The 15,478-nt window shown below is 53.2% G+C and overlaps 1 protein-coding gene across 1 annotated transcript; it reads left to right on the top strand.

Annotated features, from left to right (window-relative positions):
* The first annotated feature begins 13,044 nt into the window (after positions 1 to 13,044).
* TMEM238L (transmembrane protein 238 like) lies at positions 13,045 to 13,315 on the top strand. The gene has a single exon (XM_044250618.1). It carries the CDS (start codon positions 13,045 to 13,047, stop codon positions 13,282 to 13,284), a length of 240 nt encoding a protein of 79 aa, XP_044106553.1. The 3' UTR covers positions 13,285 to 13,315.
* The last annotated feature ends 2,163 nt before the right edge of the window (positions 13,316 to 15,478 follow it).

The following is a 15,478-nucleotide window of genomic DNA, read 5'->3' as shown; positions in this document are numbered from 1 at the left end:
CTTAATTCCATCACATTTTCAAATTCCTGTTTGCCATGGAAGGTGACCTCCTGGCAAGTTTCAGGGATTCGGACACAGACATCTCTGGGATTCTGCCCACCACAAAAAAAATCTTCATGCTAATACCACCAGCAGCTTAAACTCAACCTGCCCCCAAATGGAATTCATCTTGCTCCCCCTTTGACACCACCATTCACCCACCACCATGCAGCAAGTTTCCCAGACCAGAAATTTGGTGTTCTGGAGAAAATATCAGAAACGACTATCTGCCTAGCCAATATTCTTTTCCCCATCTTCCTTTGTAATAAAACCTCTACGTTATTGGAGGTAGCAACATGCCCCGCTAAAAAAAAAAAAACACGACACTCCCCTGCCATTCGCATGACAAAGGCTGACCACTGACATATACAGGGAGATCCTTAGCAAGAAAAGCTCTTCATCTGCCGGAAGCTCTTTTCCCTTCACCCTTCTTCCTTCCTTCACACCAAATGTGATGGTGGGAGCTGCAACTGCCGTCTTGGGGCCATGAAATGAGGTTGAGAATGGAAGCCACCACCACGGGTAGCAGAGCAGGAAGTGAGAACAGTCCGGCAACACCGATGACCTCCAGGGAGCTGTCGGAATCCCAAGCCCATCTCCCACAGGAGATAACCATCGCACCTTACCCCCACTTCATACACCATCGTTCTGGATCTACTACCTGTGGCCAGATGCAGTTCCCATCTCTGTAGGTGACAAGGCTGGGGCAAGCGTGCTTCAGACTTCCTCTGAAGTCCAAATTCTATGTGATGAGATCCGGGATGGATATACTCAGAACAAAGGCTATCATAAAGAAACAGCTCAGTGCAATGTTCCTGGTTCTCCCCCCACCCCAAGCATTCTCTAAGTCTTTAAGGAGAGAGGAAAGGGAGGGCAAAGTAGGACCATGGTGGTCCCGACTTCTCGCCCTCCTGCCTCTGAGGCAGGAGGGACCCTCCCCAGACTGGGCATCTGGGTGGCAGCCCGGGAAAAGAGCAGGCTTCACCCAGAGCACCCCCACCTTACCCTTTAACCTATCAAGCTAGCCCACCTATTATGAAAGCAGAGGAAGGGGTGGGACAGAAAGGGTGGTAGGAAAGGACTGAGCCTAAAAACTAGCATTAATTGGACAATCTACGTAAGGTTCCTGTATGGTCAGCCCTGAATATTACATATTATTAATATAACAGATGGCACGAGGCCGTGACGGCAAGATTTGGATGTTCTCCTAAATGAGGTTATGTAAAGAATGAACCATGTGTTTATATAACTAAGCTTGAGCCGCCTAGGAAAGAAAAAGTCCAGCTTGAGACAAAGAGACCACTTCTTTGGTACAGAGCAGTTATGCTCATGTGAAATTCGGAGCTTTGGCAATCGATGGGCGTGAGTTCAAAACCCGACTCCACAAGCTAATTCCTACATGGTGTGCCTTCTGCATTACTAGCTCAGATTTCCAGTTATGGGTGAGGATGATAAGGACCCTCCAAGGGCCTCATCAGGGTTAAATAAGATAATAGGAGGGTCCGACCACAAGCAGGTGTTCGGTGAAAGGCAGACGTTGTGGCCATGCTTGTTACAGAGAGAGAGAATTCTAGGCTACAGACGCAATGCAGGAATTCCCAAACCCTCGGTTAGAAGCTATTTATGCCTGAGCTTGGGAAGCCATAAGGAGACTCCCAGCCAAGACTTCGATATCTGATTGCACACGAAGAAAGGCAGCCATTTCGCAACCAAGTGCTGGGCTCTACCAGCAGCATCCGTGTAATTGTTAGGGAGCCTCGTCCCAGACTAATTCACAACGTGCACATTTGCACTTAGAATCCGGGTAAGAGCCTCATAAAACTCAGGTAAGAACCCCAAGTGAATAATTCTGAGCACGATCGCCAAGCCGTCCCCTGGTGCCCATTCACTGGGAGAGGGAAGCGAAGCTCCATGTAATAAGCTCATTGTAATTGCCGGTCCTGGGGCAAGGGTGTGTTCACTTTTGGGGGACGATGCAGAGTAACCAGACTAATGAGAGGTGCCGAGTGTGCAAGCCCCAGCCAAGGCCAGGACAGCCACAGTCAGGTTCAGTCCAGCAAAAGGTTGGAAGGGAGGGAGGCGGGCTCCCCGGAAAGCAGGCGCTGGGAAGCAGAAAGTCTGGGGCGGGTGTGGCCGCCTCTTGGCCAGACAGGTAGCTGCAGAGGAGGCCTGCCTGGTCCAGATGGAAGATGCCACCTGGGAAGGGCCTGGGAGGGCTTACAAAAGCCCTTTCACATGCTGTGGGTGAAAGACAATATTGTTGCCTTCATTCATTCCACCCTGAGCTGTGAGCACCTTGGGAATGCGAGGGGGGGGGGGCGGTGGGCGGCGGACCCAGGGAGAAGGAGTGAACCCAACAGAACCCCCCACCCCCACCCCGGAGGGCCATGGACAAGGACATGAGCAAGAAACGGGCTGTCAGAGAGCGATGCAGACCACGGAGTCAGGGGGCAGGGAGAGGGTGGGGAACAGGGAGGGGGGTGGGGAGACCTGAAGGAGGAGAAGGAGGTCTCGGGGGAAGGTGTGGGGAAAACATTCCAGCAGAGGGAGCCCCCCTGAGGAGGGAAGCCCAGTGGGTGTTGGAGACGCCATCTCTCCCGTCCTCCTCACCTCCCCGCTCTCCTCCCCACGGTGGTGTGAATCCCACCCCAACTCCTTCCCAAGGGGACCTGGTATGGAGGCGTGCCATGCTGTTGGCCTGTGGCCTCTCCTTCCGCTCATCCCTCTCCTGCTCTGGCTCCTCCTTCACGACCCATGCCTGTCCAGGATCCTCCTCCTCATGCCTGTTCAGCCCTCCATCCCGCTGTGCCGGTCACCCCCAGCTGCCCCGCCACCTGCACCCGAGCCCCGGCTTCGGTGAATGCCACCCAAGCCGGCTGCTGCTGCTGACACCTGTGCCAAGCCCCAGACAGCACATCCCACCCTGGATGGCCCCTGGAGTCAGGCTGACCGGTGTCAGAAGAATTCACTGTGTGTCCCCACACTGCGTCCTCCAGACCCACGTGTGTGTCACTGCCACACCCCTACACCCAATCGGTCTCCTAAACCCCTCCCAGTCCTCTCTTTCTCCATCCCCAGTGCCCCTGGGTTCGGTCACTAGTGTCCTCATTCAGGCCTCTCCTGCTCCAATCTGTTCTCTTAGGGCCGAGGAAGAGATATTCCACAATCCCTTGTGGGTTTGAGAGAGCAGGTCCCAAAGACCCCAGTGCAAGGCCAAGGAGGCCAAGTATTCTGAGCCCTGGGCCTCCTGCCCTGGAAGGACCCACCACTGGCCATGTGGACAGCAGCCCGCTCTGTAGATGTCCCTACAGATAGGTCTGAGCAAAGACATTGATCCCCTCAGTTCCCTAGTCTTCCCTCCTTCCGCTTCCCCATCTTCTACCTCCAGGAACCATCTGCCTGCCCATAGACATCATCCCTGGGGAAGAGCCCCGGAGCTTCTCAGAGCCCATGGGTTCCAGTGCAGTGTGTAAGGTGCAGGGCTAGACTGGTCCCGTGGCTAACGGGGTCAGAATCAACCTTGAAGCTGGGTCTCTTGATCCTAAGGCCACAGCACCCTCTTTGGAGGTCCAGAGAGCTCAAGAGGGCTCGTTGGGACCTGCCAAATGGGAAATATCCAAGTCTCTGAAGAAATGGATGGCACTCTCCAATATGGTAGCCACATCTGGGTATTTACATTTAAATTTAGGTTAACTACAACAAATACTGGAGTGTTTTGTTTGTTTTTGTTTTTGTTTTTTTTGCAAATCCACCAAGTTAGGGCATTAGCCCACAGCTCCCCAGGGACCTTCCCTCCAGGCCAGCACCAGACCCCCGTGAGCCAGGCTTCACAGGGTCTTTGGGTTTCAGTTCTCGCTGTAGACTTCGCACCATTTGGGTGCTCGTTCTCATGCATCCTACGGGTAAAAGCCTCCCATGCCAGCTTCCTCTGGCCAAGCTTAGCAGAGTCAAAGCCCAGGTGGAGTCCACGTGCCTGCAGTGCCAGCAGCCATGGGCTCCAGAGGACAACCAGCAGGTGCATTGCAGAAGAGAGGGGAAGGCAAGGCCATTTTGGCGGATCCGCCCCGCTGGGTGAGCCCTGGGAAGATACGTTAGCCGACTTGATCTTTCAACAGCATTCAACACAACGGACCAATCTAACCTCTTCTGAGACATTTTTTTCTCCCGTTGGATTCAAGATAGAATGAGGCCGTGGTTTCCCCCTATCTCTGTAGTGTTCTTTTCCGGTCTCCTTGGCTGACTGACTCTACTCCATCCAGCCATTCAACGGGGAGATGCTCAAGACCCGTCCCAGGGCTTCTTGTCTTATCATGCTCTATCTCAAGAAGACAACACTTGCGTCTCCGTCACCAGCTTGCTGTGGGCTTGCAAATCCCTGTCCCTGACCAGAGCTAGAGCTCCCAGCCCATCTATCATGATTGCTGAGCCCCGCCAGGCCCCCTTCCAGTGTATCCCATCTCAGGAGGCACCACGGCCATCCAGTTTGATGAAAGAGAAATCTGGTATCCAGCTATGACCCCTTCGCGTTCCCGCCCCCGCCCCCCCCCATTGAATCCGTCACCCTGTCCTGTTGGTTTCGCTCCCTGGTTATGTCTCAGGTGGATCCACTTGTTTCCATGCCCACTGTCACCAGCCCCACCTCTTCCTTGGTCTCCCGCAACCCACTTACTGCTTGCCAGGTGCCCATTCTTGGTCCCCTCCATACGGCTCTCCCCACAGCAGCAAGAACACTCTTTCAAAAATATGGACGCCTGGGGGGCTTCATGGGTTGAAGCCTTCGGCCCACATCATGATGTCAGGGTCCTGGGATTGAGACCCACATCGGGCTCCTGCTCCGTGGGGAGACTGCTTCTCCCTCTCACTCTCCCTCTGTGCTTGCTCACTCTCTCAAATAAATAAAACCTTTTTAAAAATATGGATCGTTTTGCTTTGTGCCTAGGACTCTCCAACAGCTCCCTGACGCTCTTGGGAGGAAGACGTTAATGTGGTTTTTAACCGTCTCTCCTCCTCCTGTCCCAGCCCCACCAGGTGCCACCTGCCACTAGACTGCTAGTGTAGATGCTCCTGCCTCTCCTGGAATGCTGTCACCTCCTCTTCACCCCTCCTCAGTGACCCTCACTTACTCATCCTTTGGCTCTCAGCTCAAACATCAGTTCCTCAGTGAAGCCTTGGTCCACATCTTCTTTCTCACGCTTTCATAGGAAGGGGATCCTTGACCTTGGACCACGGATCTCTGCCATATTTATACAGTAATTGACAGGACTCGTGGTCATCTGCTTCCCCACGTCCCTACTCCTTCCACCCCGCTCTCCACCTTAAGCTCCTCGAAGGCGGGCACTATCTTTCTCTTGGTCACTTAGAGCCGACTCTGCACCTAAAGTTTCTTCAGCAGCCCAAGAGAGCTGAGCTTGGCTCTCAGCAGAGCCCATGAGTGGAGAGGCATGTCCAAAGTGGCTGTAGGACCTGGGCACGGACCCATCCAAGCAGAGATCCTGGAGCTTGGTCCGTGGCTGGGAGAGGAAGGGTTCCTGGGCAGCTGAGCTCTGTGCAGCTTAACCCTAGCACCCAGGCTTTGCAGCTGGCTGCTCCCAAGGCAGGCAAGTCATGGCAAGAAGAATTGAGACAGAAAGTTAGGATTCTAGCACCAAACCCAGCAGATATCCCGATGGTGATGTCTTGGGACTCACAGCTCTGACATCTCTGAGTGCCCAGCAATCCACTCAGAGCTGAGTGCTGGTGGAAATGGAGAGCAAAACCAAATGGGTGCAGGGGACAAACCAGGGAGAAGTGCAGAAGATCATTTTCCCTGGGTGATACTGTGGAGGGAGGCATTTTGCTTTGGAAAGGGAGAGCTGTAGGAGCATTGCTTCCTCAGACACAGGGAGGAGGGGGAGGAAAGAGACACGGGAACTTGGAATGGATCATAGCAGAGCTGGAGAAACTCTGGTAAGACACTGAGCTTTTCCGAGCTCCAGTGTTATGACATGAGTCTAGTCAATAAACAGTGGGAGTTAGTTACAAACGTGAGTTACAAAGAGAGGGCAGAGCGGCTCCCGGGCTGGAAGGGATGCCCAGCCGAGTGAGGATGATGGAGAACTTGACAAGTGACCTCCATAAATGTGCCAGGTACTATTATAAAAGCCACTAGCAAGCCAAATAGGAACACACCCCCTTGTAGCCATTAGGACTATTCTCAAAAAAACCAAAACCCAGACAAAACGGAAAACAAGTGTAGGGAGACGATGAGGAGATCAGAGTCCTTGTGTGCCATTGGTGAGAACGGAATATGGTACAGCCACCAGCAAGAGCAATATGGCAGGTCCTCAAATAGTTCCACACAGTCACATGTTACCCAGCAACTTCACTTTGAGGTATATACGTGAAAGAACTGAAAGCAAGGATTCATTGTATGGGTATTGGTATGCCCATGTTCACAGCAGCATTATTCACAACAGCCGAAAGGTGAAGGCAACCCAAGCATCCGAAGACAGGTGGACAGATAAACAAAACGTGATGTATATATACATAATGTCCAGTCTTCAAGAGGAAGGAGCATCTGGCACAAACTACAATATGGACGAAACTTGAGGATGCCATGCAGAGTGAAATAAGCCAGAGCCAAGAGGGTTAAACAGGGCCTGACCCCACACATAACACATACTCAGAGGAAGCAAATTGATAGAGACAGAAAGTACAATGGTGGTGGCCAGGAGCTAGGGCCACAGGGGAACGGAAAGTTAGTGTTTCATGGGGACAGAGTTGCATCTGGGGACATGAGAAAGTTCCGGAGATGCACAATAGTGTGAATGTACTGAATGCCAACAGATTGCAGAGTTAAAATAAGTTAAAATAGGGGCACCTGGATGGCTCAGTCAGTTAAGCATCTGCCTTCTGCTCAGGTCATGATCCTGGGGTCCTGGAATTGAGCCCCGCCTTGGGCTCCCTGCTCAGTGGGAAGCCTGCTTCTCCCTCTCCTACTCTGCCTGCTTGTGTTCCCTCTCTCGCCATCTCTCTCTGTCAAATAATTAAAATCTTAAGAAAAAATAAAATAAAATGCAGGGTGACTGGGTGGCTTAGCCGCTTAAGTGTCCGACTCGGTTTCAGCCCACGTCATGATCTCAGGGTCTTGAGACCAAGTCTTGCATCAGGCTCACGCTCAGCGTGGAGTCTGCGTGTCTCTCTCCCTCTGCCCCCAGCTCTCTCGCTCTCTCTCAAATACATAAATAAAAATCTTTTTTAAAATAGTTAAAATGCTAAATGTATGCTGTGTATATTTTGTCACAATGAAATTCTTAAAAATAAATCATAAAATTTGAATGGGAGTAAGAAAGCAACGAACTTGGGTCTCGCAGGTGCTGGGGAGAGAGCTGGCACGGGGACTGGGAGCGGGAAAGAGGGATTTCATGTATCCCAGCCGACAGGACCGGGTTGTGGCTAGAGCTGTTCCTTACTTATCAGGTGAATGTAGGTGACTCTCCTGACTGCTCTCAACATTGAGGCAGGCACAGGGCTGCTGAGGAGACAAGCAGATCCTGAATGTGGACATGGGCCCACCCGATGTACACAAAAGTACAACACCAAGGCATGGAAATATGGTTCTCTGCTAAATAGGGAGCTACATCATCGGCCTGCCGAGAGTGAAGGTCATGAGCAAGGGGGAGGTGGCAGTGGGGGGAGGATCTTGAGCTCTGATGGGAATGATGAGGGTTTAGGCCAGCCTGGTGTGGAATAAGACAGGAAGACCAGGGGAGAGAGCTGAGCCTGTGGGTAGCAGGTGGATGGATTCTAGAAGCCCAGGCAGTACACTCCGGGGAAGTCTCTAAAGTCCAAGTTTGTAGCCCAACAGAGGAAGAATGAAGAGCTGTGAGTAATGTCAGACACGCCTAAGGCAAGCGGGAATATAGTTCTGAAAACACTGACCCTAGGCTCCAGCCTGAGAAAACACTGCATTTCTCCCCTCTAAAACATGTGACTCTCAGGACGTAATTTGACCAAAAAAAAGTACAGGTGTCAGGTTTCAGCAACCTCAGTTTTGCAGGAGTTGTTAAGTTTGGCCCACTGCCTGGTTTTGTAAATAAAGTTTTATTAGAACACAGCCCCACCATTCATTTATATATTGTTTATGACTCTTCTGCTACGACGGCAGAATTGAGTGGTTGTAACAGAGACCTTATGGCCCACAAAGTCTAAAATGTTTGACAGTCTCTGGTCTAGTTTAATTACATTGTTTTGTTTTCAGTGTATGCATTCTAGAATACCTTCTGTCTGTTGTGAGTGACAGTTTTCCACTGAGGCTGACAGTAATGAACTGAAGTTAAAAAAAAAAAAGAATCCAAAAAATTCAACAAGTTGCTGTAACAACACATTAACAAATTAACATAATCTATAATAGAAGCAGACCCCAGCTGTGGCCAAATCCTGGACATGGTGCATGAATGATAGACACCGGATTCTGGGAGTAGGAGAAGTTGACAGAATTGAGAACGGTGCAGATGAAGATGAGAGTCTAGGGACTGGAAGGGCATTTCATGAGAAGAAGGGACCCACACCGCTGGCTCTGTGCCCATCAGAGCTGGAGAAAGGGCTCGGCATGTCCGCACTGGACTCAGTGGGTGTCAGGGGACTCAGGAGGGCAGGGAGCTGGAACCAGGAGAAGCCAAGATCGATAAAAGGAAGAGATGCTCGTGAAGAGGGTCAATGTGGATCCCTTCCAATCTGGGGTTTTCTCCACAAATGCATCAGGGCAGAAAGAACGTAAGGGACACCAGTGACAACCACAACAGTAACACTTCCTGTTACAGTGTGCTGGTGCTAAGCTCTTGACATCTACAAACTCATGCAATCTTTCCAGTAACCCTGAGAAATAGGGATTATTTTGCAATGAGGAGATGAAGGCACAGAGAGGGCAAGTGACTTGCCCAAGGTCACACAGCTGGTGAGTAGCACAGGCTGGTGTGAGGCTACACCCTCCCAACATCCGAGCCCTGACAACTCAGCCGGTGACTGGGCCTTGGTCATTCACAGAGTTGGGCCCGGGAACTGTGACTCTGGGTCAGCTGAGCACCTGGCTGGCCTGTCCCTGGTCTCTCGATCTCAGACCGCCCTTTAGAATCCAGGTCACAGAGACACTGTCATCCTGGTGACATCACAGGCAGATGACAGATGGTGGCTTTCCATGGGAGTGACAAGATGCCAGCCGCCAAGATGAAGCCAATCTGTGAGGCAGCAGCAGGAAGACTCACCCCTCTAAGCCCCAGGGGCAGCCCTGGCAGCATGAGAAGTCTTAGAAGTAGAGGCACCAAGGGGCTGGGTTTCCAGCTGTGCCCTCCACACTGTGCTCATGGTTTGGAAGGCATCACACATGCCAGCTGTCCTACGTTTCCCCATTTTTGTAATTCTTGTTAAGATTTTATTTATTTTATTTTTGGGGGGAGGGGCCAAGGAGATGGAGAGAAGCAGACTCCCCACAGAGCATGGAGCGCCATACAGGGCTTGATCTCAAGACCCTGAGATGGTGACCTGAGCCAAGACCAAAAGTCCAACACTTAACCGATTGTTAACCCATGTTCTTGTAATTCTTTCCATTGTCTGTATCACCTCCAGACATTAAAGCACTTATGTATTCTTTAATTATTATTCGTCATGACTCCCCCCTTAGACTGTTAACTCCGTGGTGTCAGGTTCTGTACCAGGTCTTATCCCCAGCTGCCTGACTCAGAGTCGCACTGGTCTAATCTAAATCCCTCTTTGGTTGAGGCTTCTAAGTGTGTTGGGGTCACTCAGGGTTACCCAATTGCGGAGGACGAGCTCCTTGCTTTAGTGGACGGGGGGGCAGCCAGCCAGAGCCTAGCAGGGCCTCCTCAGCTTCTCTCCCAATGACATAGGAACAGTCAGGACCATCTCTTTCCTTAAGGTTGCCTGGTGGCATGGTGGGCCACCGCTAATGGGGTGCTGACTTTGTAATTACGTCTGTTTCGGAAAGCCCTGTTTTCAAGTCTCAGTCTTTATCTACACTACAGCTAAAGTCAAGGGGTGTCCAAAAACAAATAAACAAGCTTATTAGCTATTGTCAATGATTGAATTATGTCCCCTCTGAATTCCTGTGTTGACATCCTAACCCCTAATACCCCAGAATGTGACCTAGTTTGGAAACAGGGTTGTCACAGATGCAATTAGCTAAGAGGGGGGTCAAACTGCAGTAGAATGCACCCTTCATCCTATATAATTGGGGTCCTTACAGAAAGGGGACATTTGGACACAGAGATAGGCACACAGGAGAATGATGCTCGAAAGGGAAGGTGATATACCAGGCCAGGGATTCCCAGGATTGCCAGGAAACCACCCCCAGAAGCAAGCAGGAGGGCAAGGAATGGAGTCTCCCTCCCAGCCCTCAGAAAGAACCCACCCTGATCTCACCAAGGTCTCAGACTTCTGGCCACCGTTTCTGGGGCTGGAGCTCCCAGTTTGGGGTTCTCTGTCGGAGCAGCCCCAGGAATGCCACAAGGTGATTCCCCACAGTGGCTGCTCCCCGCTGATGAGGGGAGAGGTCAGGAAAGCTCTGTGTGGGAGAAGAAGGGGCTGGCGTCCTTGTTCCAACTGAGCCCCCCAAGCTGTGCCGTGTCCAGTCAACTGAGGGTTCCTGCTCGCCACCTGCCCCTGGCCTGGGCTCTCCCTGGCACTCTGTGTCCCCCCTCGGCCAGCCACACCCTGCCGGCTCCTCCCGTCCCCACCTCCTCTTCCAGCGGTCCCACTCCAGGGCTCCAGTCTCACCTGGCTTCCGCCCCCCACCCCCGTGTCTATCCCAGCTTTGTAAACATCAGAGGGCCTCACGCGCAGGAAATGGGGCACTGGGAAACAGGAACAGGAAGGACCATGGGCTGGGGGCATCAGGGTTCTTCCAGGGCCCACGTTTGCCCCATGGAAGAACGGCCACACGGCGCAAGGAGAGAAGGCAGGCTGCAGAACTGGGTGTGCAATGTGGCCCGTTTCCAGAAGACAGGAAAGGGGTATTTGTGGCTCTGGAGGATGAGTGCCAAGTGGGTGGTGAGGAGCTCTGGATACGAAGTTGTGAGTGGTTTGGATTTCGTTCCTTTTGCTGATGAATGTGTCAGAGTTTCTTCAGCTGGAAGCGTGTGCGTGTGCATGTGAAAATAGTAGAAATAAAAAGGAGGCCTGGTACCCAAAGAACACGTGTTTTTCTGGGATGCAGAGTGGGGTCCGGGACGAGTGAGGCCGGGCTGGCTTCTCTCGGACCTGTCCTCTGACGTCGGAGGGGAGTGCGGTGATCAACCGCTCTGATTTTCCCAGTCAGATTGTTCACAGGCATGCAGCACTCTGCAAAGGCACCGGGGAGCCTGCTGGCAGTCAGGCCTGGACACATCCCGCCCCCCCCCCAGCACTACACAGCCACTGTGGGGCCACTGCTGTTCACCAGCTCTTCTTCCCAGACGCTCTCTTCATCAAAGCAGGTGGCAGGGGATGGAGGGGGAGGGGGGGCGTCAGCTTCCCCAGCACTGGCAGGTGCTCCTGTATCGATAGCTAACTGCTTCGGAGGATATACCCAGGAAAGGAAGCCAACACTGGCTGGGAGATTGGCCTCAGCTGCTTCTCACTTGGCGATGTTCCAGAATGGCTCCTTGGCTTGAGTCAAGTCTCTGGGTATTTCGGATCCTGAAGTCTATAACACATGGGCACCTGGGTGACTTAGTCCATTGAGCATCTGACTCTTGGTTTTGGCTCAGGTCATGATCTCAGGATCATGGGATCGAGCCGTTCATCGGGATCTGCGCTGAGCGTGAAGTCTGATTGAGAATTCTCCCTCTCCCTCTCCCCTCCCCCCACTCACATGCGCTCTCTCTCTCTCTCTCAAACAAATAAATAAAACCTATTACACATAATGCCCCCGCCCCAGGACTTCCTTCCTGAAAGTTTCTCACCCATTCTGGCCTATTTTGCACTAGGAAACAAAGTTGGAGCCGCTTGTTTTTCTCACCTACCCGGAAAGGTGAAAGAGTGGAAACTGCTGCTCTCACTTGTGTGGGGAAACCGAGTCCCAGAGAGGCTCGGTGCGCAGGTCAAGATCCCACAGCAAACTGGGGACATACCCTGTGAGCGGCCACAGGGACAAGACCACTGTGTTATACATATGCCCTCAGGGATGTGAGCAGAGTACCTGAGACACGAGGCAAACGTCAAGTCCGAGGGTCTGGAAAAGAGCAGAGAACCAGGTAGACCTTCCTTGACTTGTGCCTGAAGCAGGCTGTCGGTCCACGCCCAGTCTTCCGCAGCCAGAGGCCAGAGCACCAACCCCCTTCTCCCCGAGTCTGTCTTCTCAGATACTTTAATCTCTGGGGTGAGCGTCCCCGTGCAGGAAACTGGGTCCCCCGGACTTCAGAGTGCAGAAATCCACAAGACCCCACCTGCCCCAGCTGTCTGTTCAGTCTCTAACACTGACCAATTCTCATGGCACAATTTCAGAATCTATTTATGTCAACAAACTCCCTTCCCTATCCTTTACTTAAAAACCTCCCTTCTGCACCAGGAAGAGCTGGGCAGAGCAGTGAGGGGGACGAAAACCCCACCCCAGCCCAGGAGATGGAGAAACCTGCAGGGACGTGCCCAGGACTCGGGAGTCCGAGGACAAGGCACCAGATCGCCCCTCGATGGCACTGAAAATCCCTTGGGGGGCGCCCGACTCCTCCCCTGCCACGTCGTAACTGAGTTGGCCCAGCCATGACCAGTCCCATTACCAGCGATGTCAGGCTGTTTGGGTCGACCATTCCTGAGTCATGAAGCAGGTAAGGAACACCCTGCCCCAGGGCCGCAGGGCTCATAAGGGCAGACCCACGTGGACTTCCTTGTGTATCCAGACAGCCTGACGGCTCCCTCGTTCGCTCACACCCAGCCACGAGCCAGCCAGCGAGGGCAGCAGGAGGCAGAACCACAGCCCGCCCATGCAAATCAGCCCCGGGAGTGCAGCGGAGCTCCTCCTGCAGCTCCCGGACAATGCTCCTGGGGAGGCGATGGGCAAGATGCAACCCGGGGCGCTGTGCCTTCCTCCTTGTCCTGGCCCTCCTGCTCGACGCGGTGGGTCTGGTCCTTCTGCTGCTGGGTATCTTCGCCTCCCTCGACTACTGGGACTTTTTGGTCTACACAGGGGCGCTGATCCTGGCTTTCAGCCTCGTGTTCTGGATCAGCTGGTACTCCTTCAACATCGAGGAACCTCTTGAGAAACTGAGCTTGTAGTCTGGCCGTGGCAGAGGAGGAGGGATGCGGGTTCTACAGGCTACCTCAACGGCTACCTGACTCTGTACCTGGGGCTGTCGGAGGCGCGGGGACACGCTGCCACTCCCACACGGAGCGCCCCAGTGGGGACGAGGTGAGTGCCCCGAGGCCTACCCGGTGGAGTGGGGGTTCTGTCCCTCTGGGTTTCGGCTGCACCTGTGCTGGCCACAGGTGTCCCCTCCCCGGGAGCCCTTCAAACTTATGGAGACTAGAAAGAGGGTCTCCACGGCCCCCTCCACATCCAATATGCCGGGAGTTGTCCTGCCAGGCAGAACGGGAAGTTGCCCCTTCCGCTCAGAACGTGGGGAGAAAGGAACCCATCCTGATTCTCTGTTGGCAAGAATGCAGCTTGGGAGTGAGGGGGAAGACTTGAGCCCTGGGAGAGAATGAACAGCTCCCCGATGGTTGGCTGTGCCCTTGCGAGGAGGGAGGTCGTGCAGGTGAGACTATGGAGAGACTATGGTGGAGAACGGTCCAGAGCAGCCCTTCTCCCTTGCTTCCTCCCTGCACCTGCAGAGGGGACATGCACCACAAAGCGGGGACCTGCCTCCACATCCCCTCCCAGTGCCACCTGACTCCTCTCCAGCACTGCCCCCACCCCACCCTCCTCACACACACTCCACGCCACCACCACCCCTCCTCAGCACCTCAGCCACGGCCGGCCTAGGAGTCAAAAGACCATGAAGTCAGGAGACCATGGCGGACCTTTCCCTCGGCCAGCTGCCCCTCCCAGCCAGGCCAGCAGCTTGGTTGACTGCATGCACCCGAGGATACAGATAATTGTAAGATTTTTCACAGGGACATGAAGCACCCAGGATAGAGCTGGTCTGGGCCCCGCAGCCCTGCATTATGAGCAGCTCTCCCCAGGAGACGGAGCCAGGAGCCCCGCAGGGGCTGACGACTGTCATCTCCTCCCCCTTCCCCCATGGTGGCCAGGAACCTGGCACAGCCGGGCACTCCCTTTCCAGCACTGGCTGGGAGGATAAAGGTCATGGCTGGGTTGGAAGGAGGAGGTAGTGATCCCCGTGTCTCTTCTGGGGGATTCCGTCTGACCCTTGGGATGAAGAGATGAGAGGAGCAGTTTGACGAGGTGGGGGGGTAAAATCTGGCCCCGGCAGATGAAAGGAAAGGCGGTGGGAAGTCTGAGGGCCTGGGTCCTGCTCCAAGTGGCACCGCTGGTTTACTGGGTGACACTGGCCAGATGGCGACCTGCTCCAAGCCTCAGTCTTCTCATCTGTGGAACAGGGATAACAGTACCTGCCTTTGTGGTTGCCATGGCCAAAAAAGAGGGAATGGCAGGAGAAGGCTCTTGGCACACGATGTGGTTTTTACAAAGGTCACGTGTCCTTACCAAACAGATAATAGAGGATGCGTAAACTAACCCAGAGTCCCCACTGAGAGTACTTGGTACCTGGTGCACCTGAAACTGGTGGTGAAGGAGTCGGCTTATACCTCAAATCAAGAAGGAACCCCTAATTTATTGACTCATTCCGAAGGCACATCAGGCACCAGGCAAGGCACTAGGGATGCGGTGAAGGGTAAGGTGCACAGGTCTCTACCTTCAAGGGATTTCCTGTCTAGTGAGACACAGAGAGTAATCAAATAGTCTCACTCATGGAGGCACAATAAGAGTCAGGTGAGGACTAGGAAGAAGAGGACCATCACTTCCTGGGAATAGTCAACTGAGAAGCTGACCCAGAAAGTGGAGTCTTTCAGGAAGAGGCAATGGCTTGAGCAAAGGTCCTGGGGTAGGACAGTAAGAAGACAGAACAGTAAGAAGTTATTAAAGAGACCTAAGCAAGGGTGGGAGCTTACCAAGGTTCTGGATCTATGTTTCCAAAAGACTACTCCGGCCATGGCATGGATGATGGTGATAAGATGATGGTCACGAGGGTGATGATGACCAGGTCAAGCTCGGGGAGCTAAGCCACTTACCCAAACAACAGGGGGTTCCTCGTGTGAGGCTTCCTGGCCTTTATATCCTTCTCTCATTGACTAGAAAGAAGTTCAATAGCCCAATGGCAACAAGCGTGGGCCAAGACCCAGACTGGTTTGAATCCAGCTTTGTTCCTTGCTAACTATGCATCCCGGAGTGAGCTACCTCCCATCCCCGTGCCCTACTTTCCAAACCTGTAAAATGAAGATGGTGCTAATG

The sequence above is a fragment of the Neovison vison genome, chromosome 5 (genome assembly GCF_020171115.1).
Source record: "Neovison vison isolate M4711 chromosome 5, ASM_NN_V1, whole genome shotgun sequence".
NCBI classification, from domain to species: domain Eukaryota; kingdom Metazoa; phylum Chordata; class Mammalia; order Carnivora; family Mustelidae; genus Neogale; species Neogale vison.
The sequence above is the reverse complement of the archived record's forward strand: the minus strand, read 5'-3'. Positions and strand labels throughout refer to the sequence as shown.

Bases quoted from the DNA above. Each gene is read 5' to 3' on its own strand.
- TMEM238L (XM_044250618.1), top strand. From the start codon at position 13,045: ATGCTCCTGGGGAGGCGATGGGCAAGATGCAACCCGGGGCGCTGTGCC.